Below are 25,965 nucleotides of genomic sequence, written 5' to 3'. Positions count from 1 at the left end.
TCTCAAAGCCTTAACTCAAGCAATTCTCATTTTTCTCTCAGCCTTGTGAGTTCTGGACTTTAGGCATCTGCTACCACAAGAGGCTTCTCTTTGAGTTCAGAAAGCAGTACATTCAAATTTTAGGAATACTAAAGGTATTAGAAGGTAATAGAAGACAGCAAAAGTTGTCAGCTCTGGTTAGATGCCAGGAAAACAGCTCTGTTGAAAAGCTAGCATACCCTCCAAGCAGCCATGTAGCTACGGCCACATGAACCAGTACTCATGCTGGCTATTGGTGATGTCAAAAGTAGCATGACAAGCCTCAGTAAAAGAATCACAATAAAGACTATATAAACATGTCAAAAGACATACCATCTGCAGTGGAAAACTATCACTATGTTGTTCAGCCCATAGGAAATATGGGGTCACAGGTAATCAAGTGACCACGTGTTCTATCATTAGTTGACTCCAACACCAATAAGAATAAGCAGGTACTGCAGACCCCATGTCATCCACTACTCTTGCACCAGCATCAAACCCTCATCTTACACTTACGGTCGTCTGATGACTCCTCTATGTTCAAATAACAAGAAGAAGAAAATGAAAATATGTCAGCTTGACCTTTAGGTACTAATAAAAGTCTTAAAATAATAATTAGGTAATAAAATTTGTTTACATGTAGGCTATTCACATTCTTACATTATAGTCTCTTTGATTAATTAATCTGTTTGACTACAATCTATAATTATATGTCCTTGCAAGAAGAAAATACACTTCTGAAGCACACAAAGTCATTATTCATAATCTGTTCAAGCCTAGACAAATGAAAGCAAATTATACATAGTGAAGGATATCAAGTAAATTGACACACAAAATAACTTCCATCCTAACCAAAATCACATAATAATAAAGCTGGAGTAAAACACACTCTAAAATATGGGGGTTTTTTTTACAACCCTATGATACAAGGTACTTAACCATATATTCAATGCACTTAAAATCAAATCATTAGAGATAATAGTCTCTCATATTACAGCAAACATCTGAAATCTTAAAACCAGAAGGATCCATCTAATTACATTAAGAACTAAAGAATTCAGATATTGGCTTATCAACTGTACAAAATGATGCAGAAAGAAAACACATTCATTGGCTAGTTTTTCTATAAATTCTTATTTTTCCAAGAAAATCTGCATCAAGTATACTTTGAGGTCACTGCTTGAGGTTCCTTTTGATATTCCATATTATTCATAATATCAGTATTAATACCTAAGGACCAGTACTTAAATCAGTCTTAATTAAATGGCTGAAAAGTTTAAGAAAGCACAGGCAATACATACAAGAGTCAAAACAAAATGACAAAGAAAAACCTTAACCACTTCAATACTTTTAAAAACTAAATTTCTGAATATTGACTAAAATCTTTTTACTTACCTCTTAAAAGTTGGTACTTATCTGGAGTTTTGTTTATTCCTTACCTGAGGTCTAAACTTCTGTAATATTCTAAATACACACAATGCTTCTTTGTCTACTTTATTTATAACTATATCTTTTTCTCAGGATTTTGTGCCTTCAATATTTATGGATTTTTTTATAAATAGCTATGCCAAAGTGGAAATACCTATTTGATTCACAGTGTTTCATTTTTTGTTTGCTTTTGCTCTTGTTCCTTTTGAGTCTAAAAAGAAATCAGGGTTTCACGCTGCATCCCATGCAGGCCTGAAACTCATTATCTAGACCAGTCTAGCCTCAAGATCACATTCCTCTTGCCTCTGACTTTTAAGTGCAAGAAATACAATCATGTACCACAACACCTGACTAATGATTGTACAGCATTGAACATAAAATAGTATTTCCTGTTGGCTTCAATAAAGTGATGGTATCATAAATTACATTATTAATGTCTTATTCACTAGAATAAATAATTTTTGGTCACAGTTTATTATATTTTGAATTGTTGCATTCAATCTGCTAATAATTTTCTTGAAATTTTTTATTCTATATTCATGAGTGTTTTCCTCTGACTTTACACTCAGGGATTTTAAGACCTTTAAAAACTGCTTTTAGTGGATACATTCTTTGGAGAATTTTTACATTTTTTATCTAAAGCAATACTGGAGACATGTTTAAAAAGACAGAAATCTATCATCACATTCCTTTCTCCTTGATTTATGTCTTGTAGTCACTATTTTCTTAGCAATTTGCTGGAAATTCAAATATACCTCAAAATATTAAATCTACTAATAAAATAATTTTGAGTATCTTATTATGCTAATAAATGCCCTCTTCTGGCCCAAAGACTATTCAAAATTTTTCCTGTTAGATCAGAAGAAAAAAATCAACAAACTCCCAAAGTATAATAGGATATTGAATAGGAACACAGTAAAGGAGGTAAATTTTTCAACATGCATTATATAAACATATGGAAATATCACAATAAAACCCTCTCTACAATTGTATGTTAATTCAAAAACAAAATAACTTTTTATGACAGTCCTGGAAATTGAACACAGGACATGTGTGCTATTCCTGCAGGGTTTTTTGCTCAAGGCTAGTGCTCTACCACTTGAGCCAGCTCTACTTCTGGCATAACTGGAGATAAGAGTCTCACACACTTTCCTGCTCAAGCTGGCTTCAAACCAGCCTCCTGAGTACCTAAGATTACAAGCGTGAGCCACCAACACGTGGCAAAATATTTTTTAAAAAATAAAATATGAAAATAAAAAGGAGGAGGGGGGAGAGGAAGGGAGAGAGGAAAGAGGAAGAGGAGGAGGGAGAGGAGGAGGAGGAGGAAGAGGAACAAACCAAGAAGAGAAATGGAACATGGGGAAGACAGAGTGAAAATTTGGTGGGTGAGGAGCAAAGAGATGCTATTTCTTCCATTAACCACCAAGGACAAATGTTGGGGTGCGGGGGGGTAGCTTGAGCAAAAGTCACAATACTGCCTAAGACAATCAACAAATACGCAATAAATTAGAAAAGATGTGTGGATGATTTTAGGGGTTTTCTTGACCTACAAAGAAACACACTAGCTTTTTCTAGTAGCCAGGCAACTTTACTCACAGAAAAGTGCTGATAATTTCACAAAAGACATTGAGAAATATTGACTAACAGATGCAGAAACTAATAAAATCACATCCAGAAAATGAAAATAATTATGAAGAGAAAAAGTTGGAATTTTCAGCATTTTGTAGAATCATTCAAAATATCAATTAGGTGATTTCACTCTTACATGAGTTTGTCATGACTTTGTATGCCTTATAAAACTTAGTCCATTCTACATGCATACACACATAACTCTCCATAGAATTGAAAAAACTCATATATTCTATGCTTCATAAATAGTTATATGTAATGTTTTATAGGTACACTGAGCTACAATTATACTAATTACAAAACCATTAAGTATAAACACTACAATACAATACCAATTAAAATTATATTACCTCTTCAAATATGAAATAACTTTTTGGTTTTTATTGATTTTGTTTTTAAATAATCATCTATCAACAAATTAATTTCATAAATAAAACTATCATGTTCAAGGAAGTTAGTTTTTAAATTATATCATTAATTAAATTTAGTTTAAAAGTTCAACTCTTCTACTTTGTACAAGATACAAAGTATCTCATATAAATCCTATTCTCTCCCCACTTCTGAGATAAAATAATTCAGGAAATTACATTTTCGTATACATATTATCTCCTATTATCTTTATGAAGAAAAATGTGATGAACCGGTTGTTTTTCATCTTGTTTCAGAATTTCATCTGAATTCTGAATAGAAAACAATGTTTGCCAGAACAATCTTCTTAATCTTAAGAAAGATATCATGGTGGTTTTCTGAAAGTAATAATACCACAGATGATAATAATAATAATAATGTTAATAATTTACAGATTCTAAAAGCTGACTTCAATCTAGATTTACAATTAGCATGTATAATGCAGCATACCATATGATACAGGAGATCCAGAGTTATTCACGAACTCTTGCTCTGCTATCAACTACATTTCAATGAATAATCACAAAGTATCTGATTATGTAGTCCTGTTAGATTATTTTTCCCCAACTACCTTCATAGAGGATACCAAGATAGAGACATGATTGAAAACCACCAGTATATACCATCTATATCAATCATGTATAATATAGTGGGAATTGTGAAGGCCAAATTATCTTCCTAAAGATTCTGGATATTCATTTTATGAAAATTACTATAGCAGTAGGGGTAAAAACTGTACATTGTACAATAGGAAAATTTAGCATTATCGCATATATTCCAATTTGCTTATAAATCGTATATATAGCACAAAGTAGATAAGTGTTCAAGTATTTTCCAATTAAATACACCAAAAAGGTAAAGAAAAGTCTTTGCATACCATACTGAAAAAAATAGCAACATAACATTTTCTCCAAAAAAAACACATTTGTTTCAAAGTTGGTTCATTATACAATGCCTATATTTATTTCCACAAACTACCTAAGGACAATGATTACTTTGAAAAACACTTTCTTCTATATGAAAAATATTTTTAGAAAATACTGCAACATTTAATGTACCAAAACAGAAGTATAATGATCCTATGGAAGAACTTTACTGGGAACTCCTACAATCAAATGAGAAAAAACAATTTTAGACTATGTTGAATTATATGGCTGTCTTTATGAGTTTGTTGTCCATATTTTCACAGGAAAGAAATTTAAAATCTAAAGCTATTTGAAACATAGCTTCAGTCTTAAAATAATTTATTGCAAAAGAGCAAAACTGATATTTGCCTCTATCCATAAAGGTAAAAAATAAATATTACTAAGTTTAAGGTTTATCATATTAAGAATTTAATAAAGAATTTGAAACATTCTAACTTTTAGGAATAGTATAAGCTAGATCTACCCTTTCAGATAGATGATTTTGGATATGTTTTTATTTCTCTTTTCTGTTTAATCTTTAAAATAAGGACTGGAACACTTTGTTACATGACCTTTGGAGTAGTTACACATTTTGTATATAAATCCCTTTACATAGTATCTATCAGTTAGAAAATTTGTGGCAATTACACTATTTAATAATCTAATCTCTGTTCATCTTTTTTCTTCCTTTCTGAAATATAACATCTACTTTATCTTAGTAATTTTTTTCAGCCACATGAAAATCTGAACTGTAATTTTCAATAATATGGAAAAACATAAATAATTACCATTACCAGCATCAACTACCAAACCGCTCATTCATAAATTCTTTATCATAGTACAAATATTGTATGGAAATTCTGAAAAAGTTATTACAAAATTTCAAAATCATAGTCTGTGGATTTTTAATAACAACAATAACATTTCTATCATTTTAAGAAAAATTTTCATGGGAGAAAAATAGTTGAGCAGGAAAACATAAAATTTACATCCACCACTACAAAAATCAGCTCACCCTCTCATCATCACTGCTAAAACATTACGGTGACAGGCTGTTGTCTTGACAGTAACAGAACCTAATAAGGCTACAAGCTTTTACTCAGTGCTTCATTCAAACTATTTTTCCAGGTCTCAACACTGATGAATGAGTTTTTAAAAAGCTACACAACTTATGGGCAGAGATGGGAGGGAGAAACGGGAAAAGTGAAGAAAGGGGTGACATTGTCCAAAAAAATTAATGTACTCATTACCTGAACTATGAAATTGTAACCCCTCTATACAACACTTTAATAGTAATAATAAAATTATATTTCAAAAAAAGAACCACTGCCAAAAAAAGCTAGACAGTTCTACATTCATCATAATTTATCACTTCAAATTACGATTTCAAAAAGGTAAAGATTTAAATTATGAAAGGTCAAATGATTTGTCACATACTTTAGCATATTTAACTTTATTTATGAGAATTTATTGTCAAATTGAAACCTGCATAAAGACCAAAGTGTTTTTTAATTGTCATAATTTTCTTTACATGCTCCCACTTAAAATAATTTACCAAAGTAGATTAGGTACATTTATGACCATTAAGATCAAAAGGATATTTCCTATATCTGTTAAGTGTGTAATTCTGTGACCTCTTTTATTTTTATTTATCAACATGCTTCCTAATACTTTTGATTTTGGTACATTACTTGCTTGCACCACCAATAAATTATGATCTTAGGTCCCACTAAGTATATTATAAATTTCAACTACATGTTATCAACAACATAAAAGCACTATTTTCACTGATCTATTGGAAAGATAATTTCAGCGTTTCAATGAATGTATTCACTAAAACATTCAGAAGCCAGTAAGACTATAGATAGCATGTACTGTATTTCTGGTTCTCTGGCAAAATCTTATTCAGTTACTACCATTCCTAAGTATAAATGCTTTTCCATTTTATCTCAATTTTACTTTTTTCTTCAAATTCCTTTCTCTAGGTTTATCAGATTCTCTTATGTAGTAAATATTACTATAATTTATGTAAGTGGAGTTTGGTTCAGTCCTTCTAAACCTATAGTGTTTGTATTCCTGTTTGTAATTTACATAATTTAACAGACTTCATATCTATCCAGTAACAAAACAAACATAATAACAAACACAATAAACTGGTATATTGCTGACATGTTGATACAATATTCAAAAGTCTTTAAAAGGATATTAAAATTTATGACTTCCCAGTTCCTCGATCTCTACCAGTAACTCACTCCAGTGCTTTTGTTCTCTTGCTTATATACTATTACTGTTGAAATTAAAGAAAATGCCATTCATAATCTATCACTTGAATTTCATCTCTAAGGTGACATATACACATTTTATCAATTAATTTATTTAAGATTGCCTACACTGAAATTTAATATTTCCTACTTTGTATAATCCTAACAGATACATACCTATGTCATATGCCAGGAAATCGGCAGAAAAACATTTTGCACCGTTACTCAAGGAAGTATCATTATGGGTATTTCCTCCAAAAATAAGCATAGCTCCATTGATAAGAACAGCTGAATGAAGGTATCTGGCAAACCCACTTTCTTTCAAAATAGTCCTACAGAATAAAATTTTAAAATATATTACAGCATGCTTCATTGCAGATGAACCTTCAAAACATAGTACTAAGTTCTTAAGATCAGAAACAAAAAACTACATTTCATATGGATTTATTGATGAAATGTTTAAAATAGACTATATAGAGAAAAAAAGTAGCTTAGTGGCTGGCAATGACTAGAAAGAAGGGGTAATTGGTAGTTTCTGCTAAAGGCTTTAGTTTCTCAGTAGATGGTGGTTGAATCTACCTACTAAAGACCACTGAATTGTGTATGACAAAGGGTGAGATTTATGAGTGTTTTATTCTAATAACACAAAAGTACAACATGAAATACCGTATTTAATTCTGAAAGTCCATAAAGACACTATTTGTAAGGAAAAATGTGTTATAAAGGAAAAAAGACCTCTCTGACTATATATACATTATATAAATGGTTAAATATGCATGTTTAAAATATGTGAATTTCTATATATCCCCTTACAAATAGTTTCTAAAAAAAACCTAGAAATAAAGTTATCTTAGAGGATGAAAGATCTCTACAATGAAAGCTATAGAAAACTGAAGGAAATTGAAGACATTGGAAGAACATAAAACATGCCATATTCATAGATCAGCAAAATGAATATTTAGTCATTTTAGTCAAATCAAACTACAGAGTCACAAAAATAGAAAAAGGAATCCAAAAATTCATATGGAATTACAAAAAAGCCTAGTCAAAACAATCCTGAACAATTAGAGCAATATTGAAGATATCAGAAAACTTGATGAACTCAACAAAGCAACATGGTACTGGCACAAAAACAAAAGCATAAAACAATGGAATAGTACATACATGAGCTCATGAAGCTCTAGCAATAGGATTCTTGACAAAAATACCAAAAAACATGCATTATAGAAAACAGCCACTTTCACAAGTGATGCTAGGAATATGGATGTCCATATGCATGAGATTCAAACTAAAAACCTACTTCTCATCTTGTACATAATCACTTCAAAATGGATCTAAAATGATAATCTGAAACTTCGGAGTTTTCCTAGTAGAGAGAAAACAATAATTCTGCCACATTTTCCTAACCCATTCACTCTTTCTCTCTTTTAAGTGATCATGTCGTATTTCTGCCAACCTTCCCATATCTCCCACTCAACTAACATTTCACTTTCTATTTCACTATGAAAATCAAAAAAATCAAAATATTCACAAGTTCTCATACCTCTACAAATATACCTTCATTTGTATTCCTGTAGCCTGCCTTCTTTCCTATTCATATGAATAAAATTGCCATGAAGCTGCAAGGTAAGAGTTCCTATTTGTTCCCTAGAATGCACTGTTACTTGAGTTCTTAATCATATCTCTAGCAAATTCTAAAACTTTTCACATCTTCTTGATCACTCCTGTCAGGCTACAAACAACTATTTCCTCAAACATTTATAAACTCTCTTGGGCTGAAAGTGTGGCTCTGGTGGAACGGTGCCACCCATGAGCAAGAAAACCCAGTAAGTGCAAGATCCTGAGTTTAGGGAGCTATACCAGCAAAATAAAAAGCAACAAGTCCTCTCATACAATCCCCTTACCATCTATTCCATTATTTATATCCTTCCCTTATAATTCACCTACTCAGAAAAGCTATGCTCTTCTCCTATCTTCAGTTAACCCAGGAGAACTAGAATCTTTTACTACCTCCACTCTGAAATTTCCCTTTTTGAGATAAAAAAGAAAATCAGTTTTCCAAATCTCCTGATCATTTCTCAATTTCATACAGGTTGTCTTTCTTACTCAAATAGTTGTGCCAAAGTGTTATAAATTTCAGGGTTTTGAGATCTGGGGATATTTGCAAATATATAATGGGATATCTTAGATATGAGGCCAAAATACAGACATAAAATTTATTGATTCATATATAACTTACAATAACCTAAAGCCAATATTATACAGTTTTTTTTAATTTTTCACTTGTAGTGATGTGTTGACACACCAAAAGTTTTAAAGGTATTTCAAATTTAGCACTTGGGTTTGGGTAATTCTCAATCTGTATTACTTTGCCTGTCTACAGCTTCTAACAAATTCTCTCTTTTAAAATGTGTTCTTAGTCTCTTGATTTTCTTATTAACTCACTAACTGTTCATTTTCAACATCCCTTTCTGGTTGTTTCTCTTCTCTGTGAGCAGAAAATTAGAGTCTAGATACTGAAATATATCCATTAAGAATATAATAAGAATGTTAAAAGTATCCACAGTTGAGCTTCTAAATTTTCCCCTTCACCAAGCAAACTTCTTGGACAAAGTTCTAATCCCAATTAATGCCAATCCAATATTTTTAGGTCCTGAGACCAAAAGTCGATTCATGTATCACTCCTCTCTCTCTCTCTCTCTCTCTCTCTCTCTCTCTCTCTCTCGTCAACCTCATCGTTTAGCCAATCCTTATTAGTTCCACTTTGAAAATATATTCAAAAGCCAACCAACTCTCATCACCTTCACAGTACATCACTGATCCCAGATGCAACCAATTCTTCCTTAGAATAATATGGTTTTCCTATCTCTACTTTTGTGTTATAATTACAATAAATCAACCAAAATACTCCTAACCACACCTAAGTCAGAGCATGCCACACTTATGTTCTGAACCCTTAGTGAACCCATGTGAAAGTAAAAATATGACAATGACCTCTGATACCTTACATGGTACCCCTCATAATATTTCCTACTACTTTCCTCACCATTCTCCAGCACATTCTCCTACAACGATATCCATTCTTGTATTGTTCCAAATGACAAAAGCATTCCTGTCATATGGATATTACACTAGGGACAAAGCTGCTGTCCCTATTCCTAGAAAATTTGTTCCTCAGATATTTGCAAGGCTCACCCCCACCCCGGTTTTAATCAGCTGTCTGAAGCGAGGTCTTCTCTGACCACTCTTTAAATAAAACTCAAAAGTTGATTTTTTTTAATTTCTCAAAAGGAAGAATATAAGGTTTAAACAATATGTGTACAGTCCAAACTGAGACATACTAGTATGCTTGCAAATACATATATGAAGGGTTAAAAAAAACTGTAAGGTTTAAGAAGTAACTAAGACAATATTAAATGATGGCTATATCTCTTTGGGGCTCATGCAGTGTAATACCATCCAGAAGAAATATAGGAGGACTTCTGGGGTATTATAATATCTTATCTCTTAGTTCAGCTGAACAGATGCACATTTTACAAAGACTCTGAAAATACATATGCATGTTTTCATGTATTCTTTGTCCACATGCAATATTCTTCAACTTAGGAAAGGAACCTAGGAAAAAAGCAAGTACCATACATTTTTTAAATAACTGTTAAAAAGTAAAATTAGCTGGCTAATTTTACCAGTGGCTCACACCTATAATCCTAGCTACACAGGGGGCTGAGATCTGAGGATCATCGCTGTTCAAAGCCAGCCTGGGCAGGAATGTCCGTGAAACTCTTATCTCCAATTAACCACCAGAAAACCAGAAGCGACACTGTGGCCCAAGTGGTAGAGTGCTAGCCTTGAGCTAAAGTGCTCAGGAACAGTGCCCAGGACCAGAGTTCAAGCCCCACCACCGACAAAAAAAAAGTAAAATTATTACTATTTCTTTATTCTATCAAAATGTGATTTGAACTAAGTTTTTAAAAAACCCAAAACTCAGAACATATGATACTTACAAAAACAAAAGTCTTTCTTCCCTATATAAATATTTTGCATTTATTTTTTAATAAATACTGCACTATTTTACTGTATATAGGTACAAATATATGTATATATTTCTATTATTTTCCTCATTAATATGTACCATTAAAATTTCACACTTTAAATTATGTATCTCCATTGCTGGAAACATACTAGAATTATTCTCACACAGAGCTTGACAGAATCAATAAAATTGTTGGTGAAAATATGTCAGACATTCAATAGTCAAAGAAATATAAAAGGATGAATAGTATGTCATCAGTATTTGTGATTTAATGAATACTTTAAAAATTGTCCTATATCATTTTCCAAAACCTCTGATCATAAAAGTTCTTAGAGAAATCACAAGAATTCTAATAACTTCTATATTAAATTAAATTAACTTGTACTAAAAATAATTGCTACTATATTAAAACTAGGAAAAATCATTTCATATAACTAGGTTTCATGTCATAAAAATATTTTTTAAAAATATGTTACTTCTAAAACACTATGTTGAAAATGAATTATACAATATTGGGGGAGGTGAGGAGAAGTTCGGGAGGGAAAAACTGGAAGAAAATGAAGGAAGAGGTTACACTTTCAAAAAGAAATAATTATATACAAATACCAAATAAAGAATATGTGACTTGAAGACTTCTTAAAAGTGCAGAATATAGTATCATAGATGTGTTCTCTTTACATTTGTTACTTTACTTTTTAATATCTTTAAAAACATAGTTGAAAACCTTTTTCTCACATTAAAGAAAAGGCTAAGCTGGGTGCCAGTGGCTCCCACCTATAATCCTAGCTACTCAGGAGGCTGAGATCTGAGGATCGCGGTTCAAAGCCAGCCCTGGCAGGAAAGTCCGTGAAACTTATCTCCAATAAACCACCAGAAAACCGGAAGTGGCACTGTAGCTCAAGTGGTAAAGCGCTCGCCTTGAGATGAAGAGCTGAGTGCCCAGGCCCAGAGTTCAAGGCCCACGACCGACAAAAAAAAAGGTGGGGGGCTAAAAGCACTGAAGCCAAGCAATGTTGATCATGCCTAACTACTCAGTAGGTGAAGATCAGAAACACCACATTTCAAGGCCAGCCAGGCAAAAAAGTTGTCAAGGGCTGGGAAGATGGCTCGGTGGTAGAGTGCTTGCCTCACATGCATGAGGCCCTCGATTCCTCAGCATCACATAAACAGAAAAAGCTGAAGTGTCACTGTGGCTCAAGTGGTAGAGCACTAGCCTTGAGCTGAGGAGCTGAGGGACAGTGCCCAGGCCCAGAGTTCAAGCCCCACGACTGACCAAAAAAAAAAGGTTGTCAAGACTCCAACTCAACCAATAAAAAGCTGAATGTGACAGTGTGTCTTCGTCATCCCAGCTACAAAGAAAGTATAAATATGTGTATCAAAGTCTAAGCTACGTAAGCAAAAATGTCAGACCATAATTGAAAAATAAATAAAGCAAAAAAGGACTAGTGTATGGCTCAAATGGAAGAGTGGCTTACCAGCAAGTATAAGGTCCCTGAGTTCAAACCTCAGTACTACCAAAAAGAAAAATAAGTTGATAATTTCTACTGCAAGATTTAAATGATAATGTAATATATTGTACACACATGAAACTTGTGCTTTATCAATAAAAGGCCAAGAAAAGTTGAGGTTTCTATTACTGTAGAAATAAAAAAGAAAGAACAGTGAAGGTGTATGTAGGCCTCTTGTTGTAAGTTCTATAAACTTGTGCAAAACATTCTGAAAATGTTGAAAAATGTCTCATTTTACAAAGCCCTTAAACAGTAATGGTTAAGTTTCAAAGTAAAGGGTAAGATCAATGAAATAAACACACTAACAATATAAGAGGAATCATTTTTCAGAAATGGGAGCTCTTATAAACCAAGAATGCTATTTCTAGGCAAGGCACTATGGCTTATACCTGAACTCAAAGCTACTCAAGAGGCTGAGATCTGAGGAACACAAATCAAAGCTAGACTGGGCAGAAAAATCCCAGACTCTTGTTTCTAATTAACCAGCAAAAAGTCTGAAGTGGAACTATGGCTGAAGTGGAAAAGTAACAACCTGGAGCAAAAAAAAAAAAAAAAAAGCTGATTTCAAGTCCTAGTTCTGGCAAAAAATAAAAGAAAATAAATTCTGCTTCTTTTTTTAGTCTTCAATTAAAAAGAAACCAGACCTAACTACTTCTCAAGTCATGAGAGAATAGCAATATATTTGAGTAAATCCTGAATTTTTATGTCTCAGTCCTTTTCCAAAAAGAAATATATATTTTAATTGATGAACATTAAAAGTTAACCCTCTATTGGGATGCCAGAGTATTATAATCTAGTAGCATACAATTTTAATCTGAGAACTGAAATCAACTATGTTAGATAAATCATGAAGAATGACATATATACCAAAATGTACAAAACTCTTGTGTATAATTCAATGGATTACACACAGTGAACACACATGTGTAATCACTTAAGAAAACTTCCTTCTTACCTCTCAGTTACTGCCTGATGCTTTTCAGACAACACTTATCATGATTTCTAAGGATACAGGTTAATAGTTCTTGGTGCCAAACACTGGGGTTATAAATAAAATCTTATACTGTGTATTCTTTTGTGTCCAGTTTATGTTGCTTAATATTATATTGAAATAATACAACCGTGTAGGTTCATACAGAAAATTATTTCATTATTATTGCTGAACAACTTTCTAGCATACGAATATACAATTAATTTATCCATTTGAACTGTTGTTGGACATTTCATTTGTGTCTAGCTGGTGACTATAACAAAGAGCATTGCTATTAATGGACTGACTATATAACTGTAATGGACACATGTTTGCTGGATATATACGTAAACATATAATAATAGAATATATGCATTAGTTACCTATATATGTGTATTCACATTGAGCAAGTTTCTACCACTTTATACATGCTGAGTATTAGCAGTCTTAAGTTTTAGCAACTAAGTGGATAAGTAGTGGTACTATTATTCCGTCAATTTTATCAAATAATGCTTAGTTATAGTATTTGTGCAAACCCAGAACTATTCTAATTTTGAGGTTGATGCTTGACTTAAATTGTCATTTTCCTGATATTATAAAATATCTATATTACCTACAGAGATAGATAGATAGATACAGTAAATATATATACATATATATGCTATACTTTGGTTTAGTCATTTGCTTTAGTGATTTAGTAATTTATTTTCAATTTTTCTGAATATCTTTATTCAAGGTCTATCTTTCTAAGCAACAGATGCCTAAAATATGCTCTTAACTGAAAGTATTTTCTTAAAAATTAGGAAAATTAGAATAGTAATTTTAATTCAGAATAATTAATAATCTGTTTGAAGTTAAATACACCATCTTACTATTTTCCCATTGATATATCTGTTTTGATCCTTTACTATGTTATTTTTGCCTTTGTGCAGATTCACAAATTATCATTTATTATTCTCATTTTCTCAGCTATTAGATACAGGTGCTTATTAGACAGCAGGTGTTTTACTATTATTTTCATTTTTACTTAATGATTACAAAACAAACCCTTTGCCATTAGCTAATCAGCGGATTTTATTAATTATCACATGATACAACTCTCACATATTTCCTAAACACTCATTTACCTCTCTTCCTAAGTAATGTACCATTATTTTCATGTTTAAATTATAGATAGATTCAAGTCTCTTGCTATTATATTTTACATGATAATCATTCAGATTTCTCTTCTTTCTGGAATCATTTTTATTCTATTTCAATTCATTTTATTTTTTGAAGGACTGTGGTCAAATTCTCTCTATCCTTATTTGAAAACATTTTTGTCTTGCTTACTTTTTTTAAGGTTTTTTTTAAGTCATTATTATAGAATTAGGCTGATGTTTGCTTTGAACCATTTGCATCATGCTTTCTGAATTACTTTTTTTGTTTGTTTGTTTACTTGTCAGGCTTAGTATTGTCCCCAAAACAAGAATGCTTTCATTTTTCATGTTTTTGTAAGTTTTATTACTTTGAATGCTTTGCTATTTTTGTTTTGTTTATTCTGGTTCATGGGACTTGAACTTAGGACCTGAATATTGTCCCTGAACTTTTTCACTCAAGGCTAGTGCTTTACCACTCTCAGCCACATTTCCACTTCTGGTTTGTTTTTGGTTTTGTTTTGTTTTGTTTTTGATGGTCGTGGGGTTTGAACTTGGCTTGGGCACTGTCCCTGTGCTCTTCAGCTCAAGGTGAGCGCTCTACCATTTGAGCCACAGTGCCACTCCGGTTTTCTAGTAGTTTTGGAGGTAAGAGTCTCACAGACTTTCCTGTCAGGGCTGGCTTTGAACTGCGATCCTCAGATCTCAGCCTCCTGCGTAGCTAGGATTACAGGCATGAGCCACAGGCACCCAATTCCACTTCTGGTTTTTTAGTGGTTAATTAGAATAAAGAGCCTCACAGACTTTACTGCCTGGCTGGCTTCCAACCACAATCCTCAGATCTCAACCTCCTGAGTAGCTAGAATTATATGCATGAGCCACTGGTATCCGGATCTTGAATGTTTTACTTGAAGAAATGGTAAAACTTTGAGAAGATATTTTTCTAAGCTGACATAAATGTTGCTCAATGTAGAATATATCAAAGTATATGAGCATGTAGAATTTTTGAAATTGTATGCATAGCTAAAAAGTAAATTTAGCTTCAATTTTAAAAATATAAATTTTACAATAACATGTCTAAGTCTGAGCGGTTTTGTTATACTTATCCTCTTTAGTGTTCATAGAAATTCTTCAGTCTGATGCTTGGTACTTTTTGGCACTTTTGAAATAATATCATGCATATCCCAAAAGAAAAAGTTTTATAATTTTATCTTTTTTGCAAAAAAAATAGAGAGTTAAAGTATATATATGAAAGTGAAAGAGACAGAACAAATCACAGTTTAGTGGAAAAGTTTTTCCTCAAAATATCTACAGGAACTCCATGCTAGAAGTCCAAAAGAGTTTAAACTGTCTAAAATAAAAGTCATTTCTCATATTTTACAATGGAATGAGTATAAGAAAAATTCTGCATTGACACTCAATATCAATAAGTTCAGTAAGTGAAAAATTAGTAATATATAACCATAAAAAGAATGATATGGATACAAGTAGGAAACTACAGAAATTGACATGCTGAGCTGAAACCCATTTGAACAAATATTTAAAGATAATGCAAATAAAATTTGTAAATGACAATAGATATATAATACACAATTCATAATCCTTTGGGAAAGCACACTGAAATATTAGTAAGATACCCTAGTCAACCCATCACAGGCAAGAGCAAAAATCCTGACAGTTATCAAGCAAGTATTAAAGAGAATACAAAGAAATATGAACACTCATACCTTGCTGTAAATAAAGTTTTGTTCATTTCCTACACAATAAATTTGAAAGCACTAATACACTCAGACATAACAACTGTATGTTTAAGTATATATCATAGAAAAACCTTTGCATGCACATGTGATGACTAGTAAAAGGTATGTAGTGTAATAGTTTTTATAGCAACGAAAAGGGAAAACAGACTTTAATGACACAAGTTATGTATTTCATAAGAAGTTAACAAAAAACTTTTATTAACATAAATATTAATAAAAGTATAAAAAAGAAGAAATATGGGGGCAGATGATACCAAACTTAGAACTGTACTAGTAAGCAAATCTACTCACTAAAATGAATATGACATCATTATTTACTATAAAAATGTATACATATTTTATGGCATTATAAACTATTCTAAAATGAATCCATTTGTAGAGATGATAGCTTTACATTATTTTGTACTGTTGTTAAATGGAAGCATGCACTATAGTTGCAATATAGACTTTTTAAGTCTAAAAATTTTTACTGTGAAAGAATTTACTAAATACCACTACTATACAAATATAAAATACAACTAATGTCAGATTTTTCATCATACTTATACACCATCTACTCACCAAGTCTTAGTGTTAACTTCATACTTATAAAGATCATCTACCAATCCATATTTATTGCCTGGTAATGCTTTATAGCCTCCATGAACATAAATGGACTTTGTTATTTCATCATACACACTTGTATGGCCATATCCACCTTGTACAATAGCTCCTTTAGTTTCTGGAACAAGCCAAGTGTTGGATGCTATAAAAGAAAGAAAGTAAACCATGAAAATTAAGTTGGATTTAAAATGATGAGTAATGTTATCATCAAACTACCAACAAGTTAGTTCTAATGACACACTTTATGAGCAAATACAGAATACCTAGCATTCATGTATTAAAAATATGCCTCGTGCTATATTAGGTGCCAAGATTGAAATAGAGTAGCACTGGTTCTTGCACAAATAAAATTGAATTCTGAAATACTGAAAATATTTTTGTGTATGCAAGAAAAAAAGAGACTTTAATCCCATATACTATGTCCAAAAATAGCCCTACATAAAATAACAAATATTTAATAAATACTTTTTGAGAACCTTTTGTGTGACAGTTTAAGTTAAATACTAAAATTATAAAATAAAAATGGTAAGATCACTGCCCTTGACAGACTAAAATCAACTGAACACATGTTTAGTTCTGTGCTGGTCCTAAAAACTGAATTTTTATTATTTGTTTTACAACTTCATTACTCCACCAGTAGCAAGAAATTACAAAACAAGAAAAAGAAATGTATTCTGCTTTTGTTTATAGCAGCAGGAAAAGTAAGGTAACCAACATACAAAATGGCTGTGGTGGTAGAAAGTGGCACCATAAGTGTTCGGGAACCAATGTGATCCTAAGTCCCTGATTATGTAACAGCTTCAAGATTTCCAGGGGATTCTTCCCATTTGGTGTCTCTAATCCTTCTAGCAATCTTGTAATTAATCTACTTGCTTTAGCTAGAAGACACTTTGATGCTGCTAAAGATTCACTGATAATCATATGCAAGGCATACTTCAAAAATATGCAGATAAGCCAGGTGCTGGTGCCTGTAATCCTAGTTACTCAGGAGGATGAGATCTGAGGATTACAGTTCAAAGCAAGCCCAGCAAAAGAAAACAAAACACTCTGATCTCCAATTAAGTACCAAAAAGCCAGGAATGGAGCTGAGGCTCAAGTGGTATAGTGCTAGCTTTGAGCATAAAAACTCAGGCACAGCTTCCAGGTCCAGAATTCAAACCTCCAGACAGGACCCAAAAAGCAGACATTTATTTGAACTCCAAAGAGTATATAACTTTTAAAAATTACAGAAGTACTAGTCGAAATCACATAAAATTTAAATGGATGCTAAAAAATTAAAAGTTCATATAACTTGAAAAAAAGGGAAAACATGGAACACAGACAAATCTTAATAAAATAATACACTTAAATTTAAGCATCAATAATTAATGCAAGGAAAATGATAACAAAAATTAATTATATAAAATCTCCAATCAAAAGCAGATAGTAAAAAAAATGAGAGAACTAGAGAGCAAAATCAAAACTGCATAGTTAGACCAAGCATATTGATAATTTCTTTAATTACAGATGTCCTAAACACACCAACTAAACAATATGGCATACCATATATAAAAAAGCCAAATCCAATCATTTGATATCAAAGATATGAGACAAAAATATAGAGAAATATAAAACTGAGTACATAGACAAAATAATTCAATAATGGCACATAAATAATATAGCTTTACTACGAATGTTAAAATGCAAAACTATTTGGCAAGTGTGGTAGCTGAAGCCTGTGACAGTAGTTAATCAAGATATTTTGATTTACTTTCACAATAAAAAATAAATAAAATTTTTTTAAAAAAAGACATTTTGACTGAAATTGAGAGGATCATGGTTCACGGTCAACTCAAGCAAAGATATGTATGACCCTATCTCCACCTATAAAAATCTGGGCATGAAAGTTCAAGCCTACATGAAAGCTCAAAGTTACACGGAAAATGGAATTAAGAAGTTGCAAGAAGCAAAACCCTAATCAAAAGATAATGAAAGCAAAAAGGACTGGGGATGTGGCTCAAGCGGTAAAGTGTCTGGTGAGCAAGCACAAGACTCTTACCACTAACAACAAAAACAAAAAAAAAACACTTAAAATTCAATGAGCTGCAGTAATTTGTTAAGGGGTATATAATTCAAAGACACCTAAACCATGGCATTTCATTCTTAATAGCTACAACTATACCATGAGCAATGGGTACTGACTTACTGGAATTATTTTTAAATTAGAAATTCCCATTACAAATTCCTCATTCCCATCTCTAACAAATGTGACTTAGAGATCTGTATTTTCAGATATCATTTTGCTAAAAGTCAATGTTCAATTTATACTTAAAGTTCACTCCAGACTTTGTTTTTAATATGTGACATTAAAAGCATAATCAGGTAACACAGACTGAAACCATGGTTTTAGATCAGCCTAGGCAAAAAAGTCAGTGAGACCCCCATCTCAACAAATAACCTGGGCAAAAACACGAGATCCTATCCAAAAAATAACAATAGCACAGTTGCCAAACAAGCAGGTATAAAGCCCTAAGATCAAATCCCAGTACCATTAAAAAAAGAAAATAGCTCAAAGTCACATACAGTCACAGCTAACAAAGAAAAAATTGCCTTGGTAATAAAATTGTGTGTGTGTGTGTGTGTGTGTGTGTGTGTGTGTGTTTAGTACTGGAGCTTAAACTCATACTCTCAGTTGGCTTTGTGCTCACAACATTGCACACTACCACTTGACCCATACCTCCAGGCTAGCACAAAACATTTTAATTGGAGATAGAGTCTGCAGACTTGTTTGCCTGGGCTGGCCTCAAACCTCTTTCCTCAGATCTTAGCCTCCTGAGTAGTGAGGATTACAGTATGAACCACTAGCACCTGGCAAATCTAATGGTCTTCAAATCTGCTTTAGTACTGGCTTCACAAATACACTTCTCATATTCTAAAAGCATGAAAAATACTAAAGCAAAACATTATATTCACCTTGAGACTCACATTGAGATTCTTGGAGAGTTTATGAGCTATTGCCAATCTAAAGTGAAATAAATTTCCCTCAGGACTAACCCAGAAAAGTTTTATGGTACAAGTCAGTAAAACCCTCCACATATTTCCCCCTCTGAGACTTACAGATTCTCTAAAAGTTCTAATTCTAAGTTTAGCAAAAGAGGACAAACAAATGTTTCTGGTACTGCAGCAACATGATCATAGTTTATTTCTGAATCTTCCCATTCTCCTGAGGGGAAACATATAATACAAAAGGAAAACATGACAGAGTATAGTGATTTAGTAAAGGAAGGGAAAAAAAAAACAAAAACAAAACTAAGAGAGTTTAAAAACAAAAAATTCTCGCCAGGTACCCATGACTCATGCCTATAATCCTAGCTACTCAGGAGGCTGAGATATGAGGATCATGGTTCAAAGCCAGCCAAGGCAGGAAACCAGAAATGGCATTGTGGCTCATGGGGTAGAATGCTAGCCTTGAGCTGAAGAGCTAGGGGGACAGCACTCAGGCCCAGAGTTCAAGCCCCACAACCAACAATTTAAAAAAAAAATCTCACAAACTACAGATTGTGTTTGAATGTTAAAAAACATTAGGATTACAGGCTGCTGCCTATAATCCTAGCTAGAAGGCAGAGATCTGAAGATAGCCGGTTTCAGCCAGCTTGGGCATGGAAGTCCATGAGATTCTTATCTCCAATTAACAAACAAAAAGCCAGAAGAGGAGCTGTAGCTCCAGAAGTAGAGTACCAGCCTTAAGTGAAAAAAAAAGTTCAGTTATAGTGATCAGGCCCTGAGTTCAAGCCCCAAGACAAACACAAAAAGAAAGGAAGGAAAGAAGGAAAGAAGGAAGGAAGGGAGGAAGGTAGGGAGGAGGGAGGGAGGGAAGGAAGGAGGGAAAAAGGGAGGGAGGGAGGGAGGAAGGGAAGAAGGGAGGGATGGAGGGAAGGAGAGAGAGAGAAAGAAAGAAAGAGAGAGAGAGAGAGAGAGAAAGAGAAAATAATGAAACCAAGAAAGCCATATAAAGACAGCTAGGTGTAAAACTGAAGATGAGAAACAAAGGAAATGGAAGAAGCTAATGGTGGCAGATCTCAAATATTACTACAATCAGTCCATAAAAAAAAAAACCTGGGGTAGGGTGAAACACAAGAGTTCTAACGAATAACACAAAGACAATAGTGACTTTCAAAACAGACATGTATAAAAATGTACAAAATAAATGAAAATCACACTACAAAAAATGAATTTACAATACAATGGTTTTCAAATGCTAAATAGAAACAACAATAATAAAAAGGACAGGCAAAGCTATAGTAGGAAAAGACTAACAAAAAGAGAGGACACAATATAAACATTAGATGAGCTGGAATTCAGATAAAAAAAAATTAGCAAGCAAGTAACTTTGTTAAAAACAAATAATAGTTGCTGATATACGTAATTGCAACTTTCATAAAACATAAGTTGCATACAAGAAGAAATAGAAATAGTGTAAATTTTTTTAATGAATTCAACTTTCAAAAAAAATAGATCAAAATACAAAACAAAAATCAGAAAGCTTAATCAATAAAGTAGATTATTGTACATATGTAGTATGTATATTATAAATATAATATATATTAACATATATTATAAAAATAGTGTTGTATACTAATATAGCATATTAATATACTAACTTCTTAATCTAAAATAGCAATCTGTTATAAAATATATTCATATATTGTATATTACATTCTATATATAAATATTATATACTATACACTAGCATGTTTCATATTATATAAATGTATAATATAATATAAATGCATAATACAAACTTATGTATAATATAAAATATATTTATAATATATATGTATAAAATATATAAGGTAAAGTACATATTATATAAAATATATTTTATCATATACAATATAAATATATGTATACTTTATATACTTTCTTTTCAAGAATTATTGAATATGAAGAAGAGTGAACAATAAAGAAAATTTCAGAAAGTTACAAGGAAGTAAAAATAATACCTATAACATTTCTTGAACACTATAATTAAACAAAGTTTACAACAAAATCTAAAACCAAAATAAAGCTTCTACATAGAAAACTTGAAACTCTTGATAAATCAGCCCCTGGGCCTATCTGAAAAAATAAGAATAACTCAACTATGTTTACTTCAAGGTTATCATAAGTTAGAATAATAATTTATGCAAGCAAGCTTATTCAATGCAGCATTAAATTAATCATTATATCCCTACCCCAAAAGGTTCCCATCAGTGTAAGTATATTTGGATGACTTCTATTTTCTCAAAAAATGGTAAGTAAGATCATTCCCTGAAAGTGATAACAGAAAATGAGACAGAACATGGACAACATACCTATCAAGTTTCCGCCACAATGAAGATTTCCAGACCTGAGATTGGTGATTATGAACATAACATTGGGAAAGATTCAAAGAATGGGCAAGAGAGAGATAGTGGGAGAAGTGAAAAGAGACTCAATAGACAAAAGACCGTATTAAGGTGAATAACTGTAACTGTTAGGATGTAGATACATTTGAAGGAGTAAATTGGAGAATTCAGTGCAAAAAGGTAGAACAGAAATTATGGAACTCTGAGGTATTAAAATGACAATGCCAAAAGTACGGCAATGGAAGAGTAAGCTAGATTTAAAAAAAAAACAGGATCTTTGATAGGAAAATCAAGAAATGAAGAATCCAAGCATTTGAAGAAGTATTTATTTATTTACATATTTAACCCCCCAAAAAATCTGACTATATATACTGGAAAGAATAACAATAAGCCAAAAGCTGTATTTTCCAAGAAATAAACATAGTGATCTAAGGGGGAAACAATGAGTTCAAGAAGGTGGGGTAATAAGTTGGGGCCTAAAAACCTAAGATTAAACCTAATTGATTTAAAGGAAGAAGAACTGAAAATAGATTGGAAGTGGCAATAAAATATTAAAGGTATTATATATCCCATTCCTAACTCTGACACATAGAGGACAGGGAAACAAAATACCCATTACTTGAAACAACTGGAGGGAATATAGAGAAGGTCAGTTCTTCCCTGCAAACATAAAATCTTTTGCTGTAGCCAGTGATGATACATAAGTTTCCTCACCAAAACTGCACAATGACTCTATATAGTTGTCTATACTGAAGTTCATACTGGCTAGGTGTATGTTTTCCACCTATCAACCAAGGAGAAGGGAGTATATTTATAAACAACGTAAAAACAGCAAAAAGATTGCCACTGCAACCAAAAAAAAGGCTGTCATAGGAATGTAAAAAATGAAGTACCATAAAAACAAAACTTGAGTAAACACAGAAAATAATATATAGTTTTTCCCAGTCACTTTCACACACTAGTATTATCTCTTAGAACTTAACAGGCTACCTTTGGAAGGTTTACTTTAAAGGAATAATATATGCATAAAGATAACATAATAAGAATGAAAAGTGTTTGAAATTGTAGAAAGCATAATTAAGAGATTAGTTTTCAACACTTGGTCCATAGCACCATCTATTGAAATTTCTCATATTTAAAAATATTTGCAGGAAGTGGCGCTGTAGCTCAAGTGGTAGAGCGCTCGCCTTGAGTTGAAGAGCTGAGGGACAACGCCCAGGCCCAGAGTTCAAGCCCCACGACCGACAAAAAAAAAAAACTATATAAAAATATTTGCAAATCTTGGAAAACAAAAACAGTATATAACATTCTCCTCACTGGGTTATCATATAAACTTAAATAATAAAAGATAAAATCTAACATAATCAAAAGATTGTATTACAAATAATTAATTCTTGCCTTACAATTCCAATCTCAACTCACCACTTTGATATAGTTCACATGAAGATTTTACTAAAAAATAACTATTTCTCAACCAATAAGGTAATTACATTTTTAAAGAAACTCACAGATATGGTATTCCTGTATGCTGCTTGTGTAACCATAAATTGCAGAATATCCAAATATGATTATCATTACAACATCTCTACTGTCCAGCTCCATAATATGTGCTGAATGTCCTTCCACAGCATACTGCTGACCATGTCCAAGAACAGTTGGAGTTTTTGTGCTCCAAGACTGACTATGTATGTTAAAAACCCATAATTCATCAGTAACGTTGCCATCATTTGTTTCAATTCTGCCTCCATACATAAAGATGTTTTCCTGCAAATTAAAATATACAATAATAAACAAAATAGTGATTTTTTTACAATATTCATTAATCACAAATAAATATATTTAACAGTGCACGTTAGTAACATTCCACAATACTCAAAAGGCATAGTTCTTATTTGTAAAAAGTCACGCGTCAAATGGAACGCATCCATGACAACTAATGTTTTTACAAAAAAAAGGAAACATACCCTTAATTCTAAAAAAGTTATTTAATATACTTTATTTTAAATGGTTATATGGTATAGCTAATTAAGACATTTTAATTATAGTTATCCTATTGGATAAGTTCCATATCAGTGCAATAAGGTTAGAATGAAAAATGCAGTGATATGATCAAAAAGTTAACTTTTATAGATAGTAATTCTATAACTAAATATGTAATCATAACTCCCCACTACACAGCAGAAGAGTAATGAACTTGATGATTAATAACACTTTTATACAGCTTTTCCAATATTTTAATGATCTCTCTAGTTGTTACATTTGAATTTAAGCCATCTATATGAATTGTTTTGCAATAGTATAAATTACTCAATGTTTTCATCATTATTCACTACAAAGTTATACTACATTTACATATCACGTGGAGTATATTTTTATCAGCATTTCTCATGGCTAGGGAAATTTTTATTTTTTTTTATTTTTTTTGGGGGGGTCCGGTCGTGGGGCCTGAACTCTGGGCCTGGGTGCTGTCCCTCAGCTCTTCAGCTCAAGGCTAGCACTCTACCACTTGAGCCACAGCGCCACTTCCGGCTGGAAATTTTTATATACCTCCAGTTCACCCTTGGTAAATCTTTTTTCCACTTAAAAATTATGCAAATAACTTCAATCACATATGACTGAAACAAAGTAAAATAGAAATAATATAAATCGTCACTATTTTTCAAACTAAGAATAGAAGGAATTTCTTCAAACTGATTAAGGGTAATTAGGTAATAATTATACATACTGGTGAAATACCAGATGCCTTCCCTTGAAGTCAGGAAAAAGGTAAAGATGCCCACTTTTGCTGCTTCTATTCGACATTGTACTAAATGTTCTAGCTAGAACACATCCAGCAATAAAGAGCTAATAAATTAACTCATCTATACTACAGGAAACAAGATCAATATACAGAAATACAATATTTCTACACATTTGCAAACATACTGAAATCTGTTCCTAGCTAAAATATATGTCTATGATAATTCCAGTTATGATAGCTCATATAATTGATTGTTCTCATTTGTGTTTGAAGTAAATTGGACAATATTTTCCCTATAGAGTAAACTCTTTAAAAAAAAAAAACGATTAACTGGGCACTGGTAATTCACGTCTGTAATCCTCAGGAGGCTGAGATCTGAGGATCTTGGTTCAAAGCCAGCCAGGGCAGGAAAGTCCATGAGACTTTCCAATTAATCACCAGAAAACCAGAAGTGGTATTGTGGCTTAAGAGGCAGAGTACTTGCCTTGAGCTGAAGAGCTCAGGGACAGCACCCAGGCCCAGAGTTCATGCTCCACAACCAACCAAAAAAAAAAAAAAACTGATGAAAAATTTATAAGCAGGCTGGGAATGTGGCTCAGTGGTAGAGTGCTAGCATGCATGAACCCCTAGGTTCAATTCCTCAGTACCACATAAACAGAAAAAGCTGGAAGTGGTGCTGTGGCTCAAGGCTCAAGTGGTAGAACGCTAGCCTTGGGCAAAAGAAGCTCAGGGACAGTGCCCAGGCCCTGAGTTCAAGCCCCAAGACTGGCAAAAAAAAAATTATAAGCAGGAGAAATACCTGATATAAAGCAAGAGAGTGTCCATATCTCTGGAGAGGTCCCCTTGATAAAGCTCCTACATTCCATATACTGCTTTCTAAATTGTAACTAAAAAAGAGAGAGAGAAAAAAAAACTTCAAAACTTGATATGTGTTCATTTTTTTTAAATTTGCAAATATACTTTCTTCCCTTGTATCAAAATCTTCATTAAATTTAAAAAGAATAAAAACTAATAAACTCATAATTTCATGTATTATAACAGAAAATTTTAATGCTTAGGTGAGAAATACCTCTCTAAATTAGAATTCAGCTTCTTAAGATGTATAACTGATGAACTTGAATAGGACATTTATTAATAAAATTAATTTGCCAAATTTCCTTTTATAATTTCAATGACCTAACTAACTTGAAGAATAGTGAG

General features: G+C 32.4%; 1 protein-coding gene across 1 annotated transcript in view; it reads right to left on the bottom strand.

Moving 5' to 3' along the window:
• The window catches only part of Atrnl1 (attractin-like 1), a 487,887-nt gene that overhangs the window by 424,154 nt on the left and 37,768 nt on the right, over positions 1–25,965 (bottom strand). The window contains exons 7-10 of the mRNA XM_013017612.1: positions 25,565–25,652; positions 23,534–23,789; positions 16,618–16,801; positions 6,827–6,981 (exon numbers count right to left, since the gene is read on the bottom strand). Coding sequence (XP_012873066.1) covers positions 6,827–6,981; positions 16,618–16,801; positions 23,534–23,789; positions 25,565–25,652 — 683 coding nt within the window. The remainder of the gene's footprint in view (positions 1–6,826; positions 6,982–16,617; positions 16,802–23,533; positions 23,790–25,564; positions 25,653–25,965) is intronic.

This window comes from Dipodomys ordii, unplaced genomic scaffold (genome assembly GCF_000151885.1).
Source record: "Dipodomys ordii isolate 6190 unplaced genomic scaffold, Dord_2.0 Scaffold36, whole genome shotgun sequence".
NCBI lineage: Eukaryota > Metazoa > Chordata > Mammalia > Rodentia > Heteromyidae > Dipodomys > Dipodomys ordii.
Note: the sequence above shows the minus strand (reverse complement) of the source record. Positions and strands in the feature narration are given on the sequence as shown.